General features: G+C 34.4%; 1 protein-coding gene across 1 annotated transcript; it reads left to right on the top strand.

The window, feature by feature from the left end:
• Positions 1-2,400: 2,400 nt before the first annotated feature.
• LOC143244908 (uncharacterized) lies at positions 2,401-16,946 on the top strand. Its single transcript, XM_076490420.1, has 2 exons — positions 2,401-2,702; positions 13,548-16,946. Exons 1-2 carry the CDS (start codon positions 2,694-2,696, stop codon positions 16,446-16,448), a joined length of 2,910 nt encoding a protein of 969 aa, XP_076346535.1. The 5' UTR covers positions 2,401-2,693; the 3' UTR covers positions 16,449-16,946.
• The last annotated feature ends 631 nt before the right edge of the window (positions 16,947-17,577 follow it).

The following is a 17,577-nucleotide window of genomic DNA, read 5'->3' as shown; positions in this document are numbered from 1 at the left end:
AAATTCTATCACGTCTACACTATCTAAAATGCCCTTGAAATTTATTTATGTTTCTTTGTTTCCGATATTCGTGCAAAGCTACACAAGAGGTGTTTCTGCTAGCCATTTCTAAGTTTGATCTGGTAGGCTAATGGGAAGACAGCTGGTCAATAGCATCCACTGTCAATTATCGTAGTACTTTTATTAAACAGTGGGATTTGACCTTCACGTATATAACATTTTCATGGTCATAAAGTGCAGAGTGTGATTTTGTAACAAGGGTCGCGAGCCATGGGCTTTCCTTTTTGCAATTCTACACGTTAACCACCAGGTGACGCCCGATCCATTAAGTTTGTAAAATGGAATAACAAGCAAAGACTGAACTGCCTTTTATGTATAAATAATTTTTGAAATTGTGTACGTTTCAAATAGCAAAATACTGTCGATAACAAATTTAACAGGATATGAAATTGATAAAGAAAAACCGAAACAATAATCAGTAATAAACTAGGCATGTTGAATAACAAATTATATAGATATGTGCGTGTAAAATAAATAAGATTCTAGTAGAGTTTTGGATTTTACAGACTTGTTCCTGTCTGCATCAAGAGTGGGCCTCAGTACAGCTTATATTGGCATCAAAAGGAAGGACTGTGTTAAAAAACAGCAAGAACAAATCTGTGATGCAAAAACACTTGTATAATAAAAACAAGCCTTACCAACTAAAACGAAACAAGCAAACAAGAAAAAAACTGTTATATCTTACAACGCCTGTACACTGGTGATCTTTTCATCATATGCAGCATCATTGTAATTGTTAAGCCTTAAAGGTTTGTTTGGATCATTTACACACAAACTTAGAGAGAAACGTGACTCTATATTAAAGACAGATAATTAATAGTAATACATGAGCAAAACAGTGAATTGTTATGTGTTATAGGTCATACTTTATTATTTTAATTTCTAATTGTATGTATTTCTGTCATGAATATTATTTTACACTGTTAGCTTAGTGTATGGATTTAGGACTAACCTAAATCCCTTAAACTGGACGAATCTCATGATTGTGACCGAAAATGTCGTTATTAGCGATTGTATCCATCTGAACAATCAACACATTCAAGTCATTATAAGTATTGTTTGGTGACACTACACACTCCTCCGTAATAATTACTGAGTCAATTTTTTAGTTTAATCAATGTAGGCAGCTTTCTTTGGTAAAAAAATGGTGATTTTTTTTACAATCAGCTTTCACCTGCTTTAATGCTTTCTCCCTGCTAATATTGATTATTAATGAACAAGAATAACGAACAGTGTCCAGTGCCTGAAAAACAACTGGTGTAATTTTAAAAGCTCTAAGCTTCACGATACGATCAAGCTCTGCGTAACCCCTAGCGTCCGATTTCGTCGACTAATCACACTCTAATCTCTAATGTTTTTGAAATCGAGAAATTGGAAGAAGCAAGGCGCAATAGAAAGAGGTCTCAAAATTGCTAGACCTTCATAAGTTAGCTTTGTACAACAGGATCTATCATCGTTGGATATTTGGTTGTAAGATGAGTTTGAGACTGGACGAACTCATTTGTTTTTTATTTGCACTTAATATAATTCTAGAGAAACTAAAACCAACGCAATATTGCTGAAACGGTCTCTTAAGTTAACCAGTTGTCACGTTTGTAATACTGATAACTGAAATTAAAATTGAGCACGAATTGTAACAGTAAATTACATATGGAACAAACAACAAAAAAGATTTCAAATAAATACCAAAAAGTATGGTAAAACAATAAGCAATGGAATTTGAAAAACGACATAATTTTTTTTACATCATTCAACTACAAATTCTTAAGAATGCTATCGGGTAAAACAATAGTTTTATATGCATCAATTGTTTAAATTTTTTGTAGATGTAAAAAAATGAGCATGAACGTCAGTTAAACAGAGGCCGCTTTAACAACTGTTTGCTTTTAACTAAATAGACGTTAATCTTGATAATAGCTCTGTTATTAATATTACTTCGATAGATAAACTTGGTTAACAAATTTCTATGTCAATAACTCATCTCATGACATTTTATTTTAACTTGAGAGAAAATACTATTCATTTTAAAGGATTTTTTGTGTGTTATTTGAATAAAGTATGAAAATGAATACACATGAACTGTACAACTTGCGCGCATCATGGAGAAAGAATGATACGACAATTCTTAAATCTGGTGTTTATTGATTTTACTCAACATTTTTAATAGTAGGACTTGAGAGTCTCACATCTCTGTGTTTAATTTTTTGGGCATTACCCAGTAGCTCGTGCGGTTATTCAAATACGTATGTTTTCACGCTCCTCCAATATATAAGCGTACTTCCTGGTGCTAAGCCAGCACGCGACTTGGCGTCTTCTGCTCCAATCCGTACAAAGTAGAGCACTAGTTACTCCTCCCCTCGCGCTCAGAGTGCAACTTTACTGTAAGTCTGACGAAACTTTACGTAGGGAATGCTTCCCAAGTTTGTAAATGGAGGCCACGAGCAAGAAGCAGAGAATGAAGTTTTTTCCCGTACGTTTGCAAAGCAAGGCCGTCCTCTTGTTGACCGACGACCCGAATACACTGGTATTGAACCGGTATATAAACTAGAAGTCGGTCATGCCACCAAGGATTGCCCACGTAATTCGGATAAGACAAGACGGGCTAGTCCTATATGGTCTAATAAGACGCAACCATGAGAAAGGTGAGTGTGGGCATGTAATGGTAATTGTTTATTTGAGGGGGGTCTTCGAGCATGCACAGGAAACCATATATATATATCATGTCTGTTTTCAACTTTAGAGCTATGTATTTTAGTTACGACAATTTGAAAATGTATCACTTCGGACCGTTTGACAAGAAACAGTTCTACGTAGGAGTTAATATTAGAACGCAAGTACATGAAAATAAACATAATGTATACAGTTTTGCTTATCGTTTATTCTATATCGTACATGCAGTATAACTTTTCGAGAATTTGTCGACTAATTTGAGTTGAGAAATTATGATGTAAAATAATTTTCAATAACGCGTAAAAAATAATATGACCAGACGAAAAATATACCATGAAATTGTACTCGAACCGTCGAATGTTATACGTCTTTGTCTTGTATCTATCTGGTTGACCTATGGTCAGTTGGTTAAGACACTCAACTCGTAATCGGAGGGTCACGAGCTTGAATCTCTGTCGCACCAAACATGCTTGCTCTTTCAACCGTGGGAGCATTATAATGTGGCGGTCAATCCCACAATTCGTTGGTAAAAGAGTAGCCCAAGGGTTGGCGGTGGGTGGTGATAACTAGCTGCCTTACCTCTGGTCTTACACTGCTAAATTAGGGACGGCTACCGCAGATAGCCCTCGTGTAGCTTTGCGCGAAATTCAAAACAAAACAAGCCGATCTATCTGGTTATTAATTGTAAAATGCTCCTAATCATAAATAGTAAAATTTGTAATTATTCGTAATCTTACTGAATTTACGATTGCATCATGTGTTTTTTCATATTTAACTTAATTATGCTGGTAAATTAAGCTCAAATTAACACCTCACTCCTTATTTTAACTACTACATACTTATAGCCCTATTGTTTACTGCAATAAATTTTTTACATTTTTACAAAATGTTAAAATAATAAATTCATTTCATCACCATTGGATAAATACAGGTAAAAGCATAACATCTGTCTAACGTTGAAACCGTAATAATTCTTAACCCAGTGAAGTGTCTTCAGTACATTAAAAACATTCAACGTGATACCAAAGTCTTGTCAAACTTTTATAAATTAACGGTCAGTCTATAATAAAAAACAAAGTTAAATTGCTCTCACAACTTCTTTTTTTTTTCGTATTAAAAACGCAGGTATTGGAAGTATACCTGACGGTGCTCGTTTGAATTAAAAACTAAAAGTTACTGTAGTTAATTATAACCCGTTATATTATTTAAAGCGTATTAGAAAATGTATTATTTGTTTCTAATTTAGCGGTTTTGATATTAAAAAACAAAACTGAGTTGTATACTGTAACCTACCTTTAAGAGGATTCTCTTATTTCAATGAACTTTTAGCATAATATTTTCAAAATAAACTTTTCTTTTGCTTTCTATAGTTGCATTAAATATGACCAGTCCGGCGTTAACTGACACAATCGTGTGTATAAGATTGGTCTGTATGTTAATATAAAATACAATCGTAGTTAATTCTAGTATTAGAAATAAAGACATTTTGTTTGTTACAGAAAAAGGCCTTGTAGGCTTATCTACGATATCCACCGCAGAGAATTGAACCCCACATTTTAGTATTGTAAGCTTGTAGACTTACTGCTGTTCCACCGAGGGGCAATTTAGGTATTAGAGTAGCTAACCTATTTCAGCTCTGACACTCCAATGAAGTTTTTAAATTCATTTGACCAGCTTGCCCCCCCCAAAAGGTAGTTTCTAATTTCAGTTAGCCCTCGATATTGTAAAAACATTTAAAATATGAAAAATGTATTTTGTTTCTTTATAACATTATTTAGATTTTATCTTGCATCATAAGAAAACTTTAAAATGTTTGATGGCAAAAATGTGTTATACTTTAACTCGAATGTCTTATTTCATTCTGGCAATAATTCCTTTCCAAGTGTTTTTATTTTATTTTCACTTTGATACTCTGCACAGATTATTTTTATGATAGTGAAAACTCTTGGGATAAGAAAAATTAGTAAACAATATTTAAAAAAAAAAGTCTAAGTGTCGTTTGGGTTTGTCCTCCGGTGGGACGGCATTAAGTCTTGAGATTTATAACGCTTAAATGAGGGGTTCGAATCCCCCCAGTAGACGTAATAAATAATTCGTTGGGGGTTTCCTATAACAAAACACACGCTCGCTTATTGGGTTTTTCAATGTCGTTTGTCTTTTGTGATAGTTTAATACTGATGTAGAGTAATCAAAAGTTTATGATAAACTTTAAATTTAATTAATACATATAAAGTATTTTAAAATATGTTTGGAAATAATATTTGAAATTTTTGTTTTCGTTTGTAAGTTCTAAACAGTCAATCAGCTATGTATTTCTCATACAGTCTGCCCATGTCACAGCTTTGTTATGAAACGTGTTTCAGGTTGCAGAGATGCTCTTTAATTTTGTACTGTAAGATTTTTATCATACTCAAACACATATTTCAATATTTTTAGTGTGATAAGTAGCTATCATGTTCATCACTTTTGGTATCAAAACCCTCGAAATAAAGAAACATTCAAACCAGATACTCAGGGGAACCCCCTTCACTGGAATGTATTAGCGACGCTGTTGTTTTCGCCATGTCTCGCTTTACTGCATTTGTTTTATTTTATTTTATTTTGGATGCAGGCGCTATTGCTACAGACTCTTGTGAACTAGAAGAATGGCTTTTGCGTTGATCGAAACTCTGCTAAGAGTTAACGGTTGACCGCTTCATCGGTTACAAATCGCACGTGCGTGTGCCCGCTACCTTTATGTGTATTTTGAAACTTCTCTTTCACATAGCTATTATTTTATACCGTGTAAATTTACGATTCACATTTCAGATCCAAATCAACTACATGAACAAAGTAATAAATGGAATACATTCTTCTTCAAGTGCAAATGTGAATAGTTGTCATTGTAATTGTTACCCATGACATGTTGCTTGTGGAAAGATAAATTATAGATAATAACTTGCAGATTAAACTTCTGTAACTATCTCCGATTTGCATCTTATCTAGTATTTCAGTTTGTAAAAGCAATATTAACGCGCACTTAACTAAGTATAATAATTCCTTTATATTATTTAGCACAATTTAGTTATGAGCCATTAGTACGTGTATCGTTGACAATGTTAAAATATTATTCTATAGCGAAATCGGACCAGATTATTTAAATACAGAATTGTGTATTTCTACAGGACTGACTTTCAAAGGATACACCCGTTAAAATTTGAACCAGTCCTGTGTTTTTATATTTATAAAATTCATGTGTCTATTTAACAGTCTGCAGAATATAGTGGCTATTAACGAAAAAGCGCTTTAAAAATTGTGAACAAGTATACAGTTAATCCAATGCTGTAAACATATTTAATACCAAAGATTACAAAGTGTTATATACCGTTGCTGAAACATATATATACATATAACATTTTTACACACATATTACTTATACTATCTACTGAATATGGTTTACTTTTGAATGTATGATTGTTCTTAATTAACCCTTGCTGATGGCGATCGTCTTCCTCGTACGATATTACTAAGCTGGACTGAGGATTCTGTTAGAACGAGAATATAATACATACGTACAAGCTTAATCTTAGTGACAGTAAACGCATGATGTGTTTTTATTTTATAAAACAAAAATTTAACTGGGTATAATGTTGAATGACCATAAATGAGTTGCGCTATTTATCAGGGTTGTTCTTGTTTCGTTTATGAAATTAATACAAGTCATTGTTATTAAACATTGAAGTTAAGAAATGTTTGTGTTTTTGTTTTCTGTATAAACTCTTTTTATATCCCTTGATAACACTTCTTAGGTGATTTTTACAATGAGATTACAATAAGGCTCATGTATTTTGCAACAATGAAAATTCCTACCACTGGCTATTTCTATTAGTCAGTACAGCTAGACGTATTTTGTGGCCAGATAATTGATTTAATTTACAGTTTCAAAAACAGTAAAGACTCTTTATGGAAAGTATGCTCTTGGTTTCGAAACGTATTATCAACAGATTGAACCCAGCGTTCATTGTTTTTGAGATTCAGCGTGAAAACAATAAAGATTTTTAAATATCTCTTTTACACCATATTTTACTCATTTTTATTATTAATTAACTAATGCATAAGATTAGACTGTTGATTGTTTCATTTCTTATGATTCTAGTAGGTATCGCTCTTCCATTGAAATATGTTTCGTTATCTTAGTCTAACAGACACTGCAAGATTTATTTTTGTCAATTAACTGACTTTCAGGAGATAACTATTTGTTGTTCCCAGCTTCTCATATGGTTTTCAACGTGATTGGACTGACAATTAATCACGGTTGAGTTTCATAAGATAATAATGACATAATGATAAAAAAAATTAAGAATTACATATATAATACTGAAATCTCTATATGTATAAAATAATAATAATATAAATTTAACAACTTTAAATATCAAGCTTTAACAAACATGGTGATTCAAAAGTTTCAAACTGACAAAATTGGTTATTAAAGCATGAGTGGTACAATATCAAAGTGTTGTGGTACTCGCAGATGACAGTTAAAACAATTCAACGGCAATTTTCATACAAATAGTGATAAGTAAATATAAAATGTGCAATTAGTCAATCCAACCTATTGGAATAGAACATATATGCTGTGAAATTTCCTCGCTAAAAATAGGGGTAAAAATGTTTTGTTCTAAATAAGTTTTTTTCTCAGCTTGACCGTTCATCACATGCGAAGACTGGCAGTGTCGATGCGAAATTTTTGAGAATTGCAAAAAATAGAAAAAGGTTAATTTTCCCATAGAGTACTCTTGAAAATAATCATTTTGATATATGTGTGTGTATATATATATATATATATATTTTCCTTCCTGCAATTAACCGCTCAGGAGATACAGAGCATGACAGACAAACACTTAGCTTTTATATATATAAATTGTTAAACTGTGTGCAGCCTGCTGATGTTCAACATTTATATATAATGGTTTATTTCAAGTGTAAATTGTTTGTTTTCTTAATCACTGTTTCAAAAAATAATCTCTCCAGTCATTTAAAAACTTTTTCTAAGAAAAGAACTTTTAGGTGCCATAGACTTCACGACTCTGAGAATCGAGTTCTAGTTAAGGTGAAATGAGCTTTGTGAAGTATTCAAAAAACTGTAAAAAGCTAGAAACACACTCCAACTCTTGCTGTAATTATTGTTCAAAGTACAATTTCAGTAGAGGTTTATAAAAATTCAACTCTCCTACCAGCTAATTTGCTGTTTTATACCAAAGGCAATTTTTAAAATTCTAGTTTTTAGGGATGTTGGTGATGGAAGGTTTAACGGATTTAAGCTATTAACCCTATGCCATAATTATAAGAAATATTAAGTATTTTTATCCCAATTTTTTAAACAGGAAAGATAAAAAGTGTAGCTAAAATAATCTTGCAACAGGAAAGGAATATTCAATCTACGTGTGTGTGTGTATATATATAATTCAGTCCTCAAGGCGTTGCTTAATTATTATAGTTTGTTTACTATCAGGGTTTGAAGTGCATTTTGAAGTATATTTTAGTAATTTGGAATAATCTCTTATTATGCATATAAAAAACATTTGTTTCTCATGTCATGTTTTCACTTTTTTTCTCAAGGCTGCATATATTGCACCTTACCTTTATCACGAATAAATAATAAACACTTTTCGTGGCATTCTTTTAGTATTACCAAACACACAGCCGAGATCAATGGGTTTAAAGGGCACGTGAATTTTTACAACCTCTTCTTAAAAAGCTTTTAGTCTTACGTCTAACGTCGTACAAAGGGCCCATAAAAATGAGTTTGTTAAAGGTTTGGTATAAACTTTGTGACAGAAATTTTTCCATGGGGGACAAAGTAGTGTAAAATTATGAATTGAATAAAAATGCACATACACATGCTGAATGAATAAATAAAGAATTGTGTTTCTCATTTATTAGGGCATATCACAAGCAATATGATATGATTTTAAAAATCGTATGACGAATCATTCTCTCTCATTTATGGAGGATAACTGCCGACGTACAATGAAACCTAGATAAAATGCGTACACGAAGTTGTATCTGAGCTTATGAATACTGTAATAAGAATAACACCTATATTGAGCAATACTTCACACTAGGATTAATTAAACAGCTAAAATACTACATTCTAGCCATGATTCTCTCGTTTATATAGCAGTGTTGGTTTGTACAAATCAGCCTTTGTTCCATTATTTTACATTTTGTCCATAAGTCCTAATCAAGAAACAATTTCAATCTTTAGGTAATTATGTGTAGAAATATCTCTTCTTAGACTTATTGTATAAATGAAGGTCTTTTTCAATAGGTCTGTTTTTCATCCTAACCTGCTGATTTCTTATTTATAATTGTATTAACAACACTACATGGAAATATTTTATGGGGTTGTTGCCTACCAAATGAATATCCATATGAAACTTTTATTTGTATAAGTGTTAATCTGTTAGAAAATATGTATGCTAACATGTGTTTGTTATGTGATAACCTTACAGAACAGAGGCGATTCCAAATAAACTCTCTTTAAAAAACAAAAAAACAAGAAATGCCACGTTTTGAATAAATGATCCAACTGTTGTGTGTGTGATATTAGATAACTGAGAATTTAGAAATATTTAACATCTTTCTTTTCAAATGAGCCTTGCCATTATGTGATATTTATTATTAATTCTGGTGTACAAGTAAGAAAGAACGTTTATTAATTGCTTAATATTAAAAACTATAACGCTTGATGATTTCGTAGGAAAGAAGACAATTACTTTACGTTATTTTAAACGTTGGCTGGTGGGAGGTTTTTAGTTTATTAAACAAAGAAGTTAGAATTTCGAGAGCTCATGTAGGTAGCAGGATAGGCAAACTTCAGGTTTCTGTGTCTTTTGAAAATTCTTGTTGTACGCGCCCTCTTTCGGTCAACATCGAACATACTACCTTGCTCTTGACCTTGAGAATTAGGTCATAACAACACCCGCCAAAGGACCCGGAAGAAATGATGAAAAGAGGCCAAGAGTACCAGATCACGACAGACTAGCAAGTACTTTTTATATTATTATTGTTAATGAGGCTGACAATCAGTTTTAGTACCTAGGTCAGTGGGTAGAGCGGACATCGACAACTACCCGGATGTGCCTCAGGTTGTATTATGTTTGTCGTATGAAACAACTGCTCGCCCAAGACTATAGTAACTGATGCGCGTAACAAACACCAGGTTAAATTAAGAAGTGGAGGTGTTGTCGATTAGTTATTAACTTAAGACACTTTGTTCCAAAAGATTAAGTCAAAAATCGCTTTTATTTAAATTATCTATCATGTCTTTACGCCAATTTCGTTAGGCCCGGCGTCACCAGTTTGTTAAGGCACTTAATTACCTCGTAATCCGAAGTCCACGGGTTCGAGTCCCCACCACATCAAAGATGATCGCCCTGTCAGCCGTGGGGACGTTATATATGACGGTCAATCCCATTATTCGTTGGCAAAAGAATAGTCCAAGAGTTGGCGGTGGATGGTGATACCTAGTTTATTTTCTCTCTAGTCTTACTATCCTAAATCAGGGACGGCTAGCGCAGATAGCCCTCGAATAGCTTTGCGCAAAAATTAAAACAAACGAATTTCGTTAATATAAAATTACGTATTCTGAGCATTAAACCTTTATAATACTTGCATGTAATTTTAATAATTTCGGACAAAATTACTTTACTTACTCAATATATCTCAGATGCAAGTGTAAGCGAGAAAGTTATAGCAATATATGTGACATTATATTTTACAACAAAACCTCTATTTAATTCATGAACCTAGCGAGTCAATACTCACGTGGATGTTTTTGAATAAATAGTAAACTTTCTGATCGGCCCGGCATGGCCAGGTGGGTTAAGGCGTGCGATTCGTAATTTGGAGGTCGCTGGTTCGCATCCCCGTCGCACCAAACAAGATAGCCCTTTCAATAGTTGGGGGCGTTATAACGTGACGGTCAATCCAAATATTCGTGGGTAAAAGAGTAGTCCAAGAGTTGGCGGTGGGTGGTGGTGACTAGCTGCCTTTCCTCTAGTCTTACACTGCTAAATTAGGGACGGCTAGTGCAGATAGCCCGTGAGTAGCTTTGAGCGAAATTCAAAAATAACAAGTAAACTTTGTGACTTGGTTTAAGGTGTTTAACATCATACGATGGGTGTTTATATTGTGTTCGTAAATTTGAATTTTACTTACAATTCTTTGACTTATCCAACTTGAAACATTGCAAAATAAACAAACTAAAGCACAAACATTTTTTATTCGTATGGTGAATCATACGGCATAGCCAGGTAGGTTAAGGCGTTCGACTCCTAATCTGAGGGTTGCGGGTTCCAATCCCCGTCGCACCAAACATGCTTGCTCTTTCCACCGTGGAAGCAATATAATGTGACGGTCAATCGCACTAATCTTTGGTAAAAGAGTAGCCCCCAGAGTTGGCGGTGGGTGGTGATAACTAGCTGCCTTCCCTCTAGTCTTACACTGCTAAATTAGGGACGACTAGTGCAGATAGCTCTCATGTAGCTTTGCTCGAAATTCAAAAGAAGAGCGACGTCAGTTGTTTTTGTTCATTTTCACAATATTTCATTAAAAGTTATCACTAAAAGTTACTCTGAAATCTCAAGGGGGAAAAGAAAAATAGCCAAAGTATCTATTGTAACGCACAAAAAAATTAAATATTTCACGTTTTGTATGGACTGTATTATTAGTTTTAATTTGTTTTCAGTACGCTTTGTCTACTACCTATAACAAAAACAACATGTCTGGCTAGTGTATAGGACCACGCAAATTAAATTATTCATTAATTTATTTCGCTTCACTAATGCGATTGGTATCCGATTGCCACAACTTTACATCTTGTTCTTTTTACGACCTTTTTACCAGTGTTATTATGTTGCCCAAACCTTAAATCTTTTACACAAACAAAAACGAGAACATTCTCACATTTTGGAAATTTTGTTGGCTCACATATCTAACTAAAGGCGCCATAATTACACTCTTTGTGAAATTCAAAAATTTGAAATTATTTATTCAAAACTACGGCTGTCAAGTTGCTTAGTTTGTCAACTGTTTTACTGGGGGGGGGATGATTCCATGATTAAATGGGTGTTACAGTTTAATATTAATCATCCTTTCTTAATCCAAGTTATTTTATGTGTCCTTATGAGGGCGTTAGTATATTACTATCAGATTTTCAGCCGCATTAAAGAAAGGCCTCGTCGCCATTGAATTTACTTCAGTTCACAAGTTTTAATTGGTATCACTGTTTTGTCTGTTTCAACGAAATGATTCACAGAGGAACAATCTGAACTGTGTCCGTGCAAGGTATCAAACCCCGTATTTTGGCGTTGTAAATTCCGAAGCCATGGAACGATAGTTTTATGAGTTTTTAATGTTGTTTATAAGATAGTGTCATATAAGATGTAATCCATTTACATCTATAACTCCAGTTGAAGAGCTTATTTGAATCATAATGGATGTAAATGTAATTTTAACCTTCTTATAACCGTTTTAATACTTGACAAATATATAAATAAACGATTCTGATGCACTCTTTAATGAATGTATTTTTATTCAAAACATATTTTCTTTTTTGTGATCTACTGCTAAATATGATTGTTTCATTGTAGTTAAAGCTGCTGTTTTATCAAATATATTTAACGTTTATGTATCCCTTTATCTTATGTTCCTTTGATTTACAGAAATTTCATGTGTTCTCTAACATGTACATTTCTCTGTTTAACACAAAAATTGTACACGATTATTATGACATTTTTTTTGTTATTGTTTAGCATGTATATCATATTAGTTACTAACTTGTAACTTAAAAACAGAGGTAGCCACTGCTGTGTGTGTTATATGCTATCACTGATGTTATACTATTTTGTCAATTGTACTTTAGTGCTTTACTTCCTTCATTCGAAAGTTTTGTTGTAATTCTCATAAAGATGTCCATACCAGACGTAGCATTCAGTTTGTTGGCTTCGTGGTGACAAGAAGGAGGAATTTGAGTGTTAAATGTTAAAATGTTAACAAATAAGTAAAGACAAATGTTTCAGAATTCCCTTAGAGTTTATCCCAAAGTACCTGAAAATTTCATGGCAATAATAAGTCAGAAATTTGGAAAACTTTCGTTACGGCTTGACACAGAGACTCGAGCAGCTCTATAGTATAGATGTATTTATTGTTACTGTGTTTTTGTTGTTTCTTTGTTCTTCAACTGCTGGCTTGTCTGTTGTTAATGCCACACTGTTTTATCGTGTGTGTTTTTAAATGTATTATGATGTTCGTGTTTTTAATGTTATACATTATTTTTCTTGTGTTTGATATCATTTATGTTTCTTTATAACTTTATTAAGTGCATTGCTTTCAGACTGAGTTTGTGTATTGTCTTTCTCTAAAGATTAATTTATGGATCTACTTGTAACTTTTTTTATTTATTTAAGAAAATGCTTTAGATATAGAAAACAAGTACAACAATTTGTGAATTGAGATGTATCATATATACTAAAAAAACTGTGTTTGTGTGTGTATATTGTAACAGAGTATTTTACTTATTTAGCTCGTATGGCCAGGTGGTTATGGCGTTATAATGTCATGGTCAATTCCACTATTCGCTGGTAAAAGAGTAGCCCAGGAATTGGCGGTGAATGGTGATGACTAGCTGCCTTCCCTCTAGCCTAAAGCTGCTAACTAATGGGTGGCAGATAGACCTTTTGTAACTTTGCGCAAAATTCACAAAAGAAACAAACTCAACATTTTTATTATTTGAAACTTAGATTTGCCTTATTATAAGTATCTTTTTTTTTCAGATTTTGCTCCAATACTTGTTGCTTGCAGCAGTGGCTGTATTTGTGTTAGCAGAAGATCTTAAGATAGAAGACTCACAATCTCGTCAGGTGCAAAAACTACCAATAAAATATGGAGGACCTGTCGTTTATTCCGGACTCCCACCACCTGTCGTTCACTTCCCTTCATTCCCTCAAAATCCAAAGACAACCAGTTATGGAAAGGGAGAAGAAGGAAGTAGTCCTTCCCGTCCTATCGAATACATTCCATTTCCTTTTCAGGATCTTCCCGTTCTAATCTATCAATCTCAACGCGATCCACCAATCCACGTTGTAGACCAGTCAGGTGTGAATGAGCAAAACTATGAAACAGGAAGTGCTGGATCTGCTTCCGCCAATAATGTTGGTAGATTTACAGGTGTAGACACGACATCCTACAGTATTGGAAAAGAAGAAGGTCGAAGCTACAAACAGACGTTTGGAGGTAGTGGAAGTAACAAAGGTTTTAGTCAAAATGACGTTAAAGGAGTGGGAGGAATTGGCTTCGATAATGGGGTTGTAAAATACAATGGAGCTGAAAACAGTTATAGGGGAGGATTTGTCGAAGATAGTAGAGATTTTGACACCAATGTAGGTGCATATGAGGATGAAGGTGGCTATAGGAGAGGACTCGGGCAAAATACTGGTGGTTATGGAAACAATATTGCAAGCTTTGGTGGCTTAGGAGTAAGAGGAAATGAATTTCGAGGGTTTCGTGAGGGTGGATATCGGCAAATAGATCAAGGTAACTACAAACAATCGGCAACTACCTATGGTGAAGGTGATGGATATAAACAAGTATTTCAAGACGATTTTAGTCAAGCAGCAACTGGACAAGTCAGCCAAAATGACTATAGAAAAGCACCATCTTCATATGAAAGAGGCAGAGGATATGACGACTTAGATAATAATGCTGCAGCGTCAGACACCTTGAAGATCTTTGCCAGTCAACCAATCTATTTGGAAGCTCCAAACGAACCTCAACCTGTGTATGTTCCTCCACCCCCGTCAGGCTACAGTCAGTTTCAAGGAAATCGTAACTATGAACGTTTTCGATTTAGTGAAAGTACCAGTGATCCAATTCGTAGTGAAAGAGGAAGTAGTACATCCAGTGGGAGCTACACGTTTCATACAGCTCAAGGACAGAGAGGGTCAAACCTTCCTGGTAAAGGAGTTACCTTTGCAGACTTTACCAGAGTGTCTGCGTCTACACCTCACGTGGTTTACACAGGTCATCCTCCCATCCATGTCTTTCCACAACCAATCATAGTTCACAAACCAGAGAAGTCAACAGGTAGTTCGCAATTAGACTATAGTGCAAGCAGTAGTTTTGGAGTTCCAGGTAAGTACCAAGGATCAGTCAGCTCTCAGCTACCCGCATTCAGCGGATATAGTGATTCTAAAAACTATCAAACTTCAGCTAGCTCTCACTTTCAAACAGAAACTACTAAGTACAAAGCTCCCGAGCAATACAGTATGCTTGGTAACTATCATAATTACCAACTAATTCCTACTGAATTAGATGGTAGGGGAGGCTACCTGGCTTCAGCGAGCAATTCTGGAGAAACTATATTAAATTTAGAAGATAGTAGTTCTCCTTTAAATGAAGCTGGTAGCACATTCACTGGTAACATCCAAAACTATCATTCAGCTTCTCAAAATTACCCTATTTTCCAAGGGTTTGGAGGAACCATTGACTATGTTGAAAGCACCACACCACACTTTGAAGGAAACTCAGAAGATTTTGAAGACTCGGCAACAGGGTACGGACAAGCCTCTACACTCAGTGGAAGTGACTATGGGAACGGAAAACAACAAGTCTATAGTCTTTCCAATGCGGGAGAAAATTATGGGTCTAGTTCTGGAAGCTATCAGTCAGCACTAAATGGGCTAGTAGGGGGATTATCTCTTAGCCATAGCTTAGGCTTGCGCGACTTACTGAAACTTAGATTCCGTAATTCTCTTGGATTAAAAAGACCGTCAACCTTTGGTTATTTGTCTGGATACAAAGGACAAGGGTCAGGATATGACGGAACAGGCTTAGCTTCTAATGTTCAGTACACTGCAGTTGGAGGGTATGGCAACCAGGAGTTGGAAGAAACTGACTATGATGTTATCAATGGAGTTAACAGTTTCGGTACTCAAGGTCAAAAGGAATCAATTTACGAAAACGACAACCTTCCAGTTGGATCACAGTATGTTCAAAGTTTTAAAGGGCCAAGAGAAGCTGATAAAGGAAAATATAACGACGATGAAGACCCTTACCCAAAGGTCAACTACCGAGTTCCTCCCACATTTGCTACAGCAGCACCTCGCCATCACAAACCACCCATTATAATTTACCAAGGCGTTCGACCTCCTGTTCACGTGTACAACAGACCAGCGTCAGAAACGCCCACTAGGGGACAAAACCCGCCACGTCCTTCCTATGAACCTCCACAAGCCATCCATCCTCGAGAACCTCCAATATATAGAGATCAAGCTTCCGTTCCGTCCAACTATTACCAGTCTTTAAACGATGGTGCTGATACCAGTCTTCAAAATTACGAAATCGCGGCAACTTCTGACCAATCCTACAGTGAACAAATAGCTCAAGATGGTAAACCAAAATATCCAAAGAAGTCTTTAAGTAGAGACCCTTGGAGACCTGTTCATCTATTGGATGGATATGTCGAGGCGTTGTCTATAGCCGACGTTTCAGAGACAAAAGATCAAATAAACACTGAAGACGTACAGGCAGAAGCTCCTCCTTCAGCTACACAACATCAGAACACGGACATATCGTCTGAGCAAACTAGTAACAAGGAAAAAGCTACAAAACCTGAAGTTTCGCTTTTTACTTCTCAGGAAGAGTCTAAAGTAGAAAACCAACGCAGAGAACAGTGAACACGTTTTGTTTATTTTTACCTTCTAAACCTTTTGTATTTGAATGTGATTCGTCTGTGAATTGAGACGAAAGAAAACTATATTATGTAAATACCTTTACTGGATGATACCCGGTTAAACGAGCAACACCTGCAGAAACTATTGAACAATAATGTGTCTAAATGCATTTTTGAAACATGTTTCTTAAGTGCTGTTGAGATCAGTTGCTGATTTGGTGTTACTTAAGATTATAAGTGTTTCAGAACAATTTAAATGGGTATTTATTTAGGTTTTAATACTAAAACTGTTTTAATATGTGTATTTATAAAGCAGAAGTAATTCACTTTCAGAAAGAAGTTTTAAGTATAAAAGGTTTTTATAGTTTGATTTCGCTTTTTAACAACTTAATTTTTCTTATGAGTCAGTCAGTAATTTCTTAAAATTTCAATAAATTATTTTTTATTTATACATCTGCAAACTGCATATTGCCTAATGGCATTTGTTTGCTTCTAATTTATATAGTCACTGAAATGTACATTTTTATCATGCAATTAATTTTGTACATTCGCAATAGTTATATGTAATCATAATAAATCATTTGTGAACAATTTATATGTGAATGCCTATACTGTCATTGTTTTGAAACTTATTTATAAAATATGGACATCTTACTTTATATTTTTATCTTGGCAAATTTTGTTTACACATACTTGCAAAATAGGTAGTTTCTATCTATCGTATTCTTGACATATTGCCAGACAGAATCTATATTTTGGTATAATTAACGTTATTTTTATGAAATTGATACCATAAGTAAAACATTTATTCACTTCTGTATTGAAATTTTTCTAATTACTCAAATTGCTGAGCATCGAAAGCCGTCAAATTAATCATTTCTATCAGGCCTAATTTTAGTGATAAAATGACACAAGATTGCCCTCCCTCGCTAGTACAGCGGTGTCTCCGGATTTACAACGCTAAAATCGGGAATTCGATTTCCCTCGATGGACTTAGCCGATAGCCCGAGGGGTCTTTGCTATAAGAAAACACACAAACACTAGATTGTGCATTTTAAATCTATTTTTTTAGTTCATTAGTCTATCAAGTTTATTTCAAATCCGTAATGGAGTAATTAACAGGACTGTGAAAA

This window comes from Tachypleus tridentatus, chromosome 2, assembly GCF_004210375.1.
Source record: "Tachypleus tridentatus isolate NWPU-2018 chromosome 2, ASM421037v1, whole genome shotgun sequence".
Taxonomy (NCBI): Eukaryota; Metazoa; Arthropoda; class Merostomata; order Xiphosura; family Limulidae; genus Tachypleus; species Tachypleus tridentatus.
The sequence above is the reverse complement of the archived record's forward strand: the minus strand, read 5'-3'. Positions and strand labels throughout refer to the sequence as shown.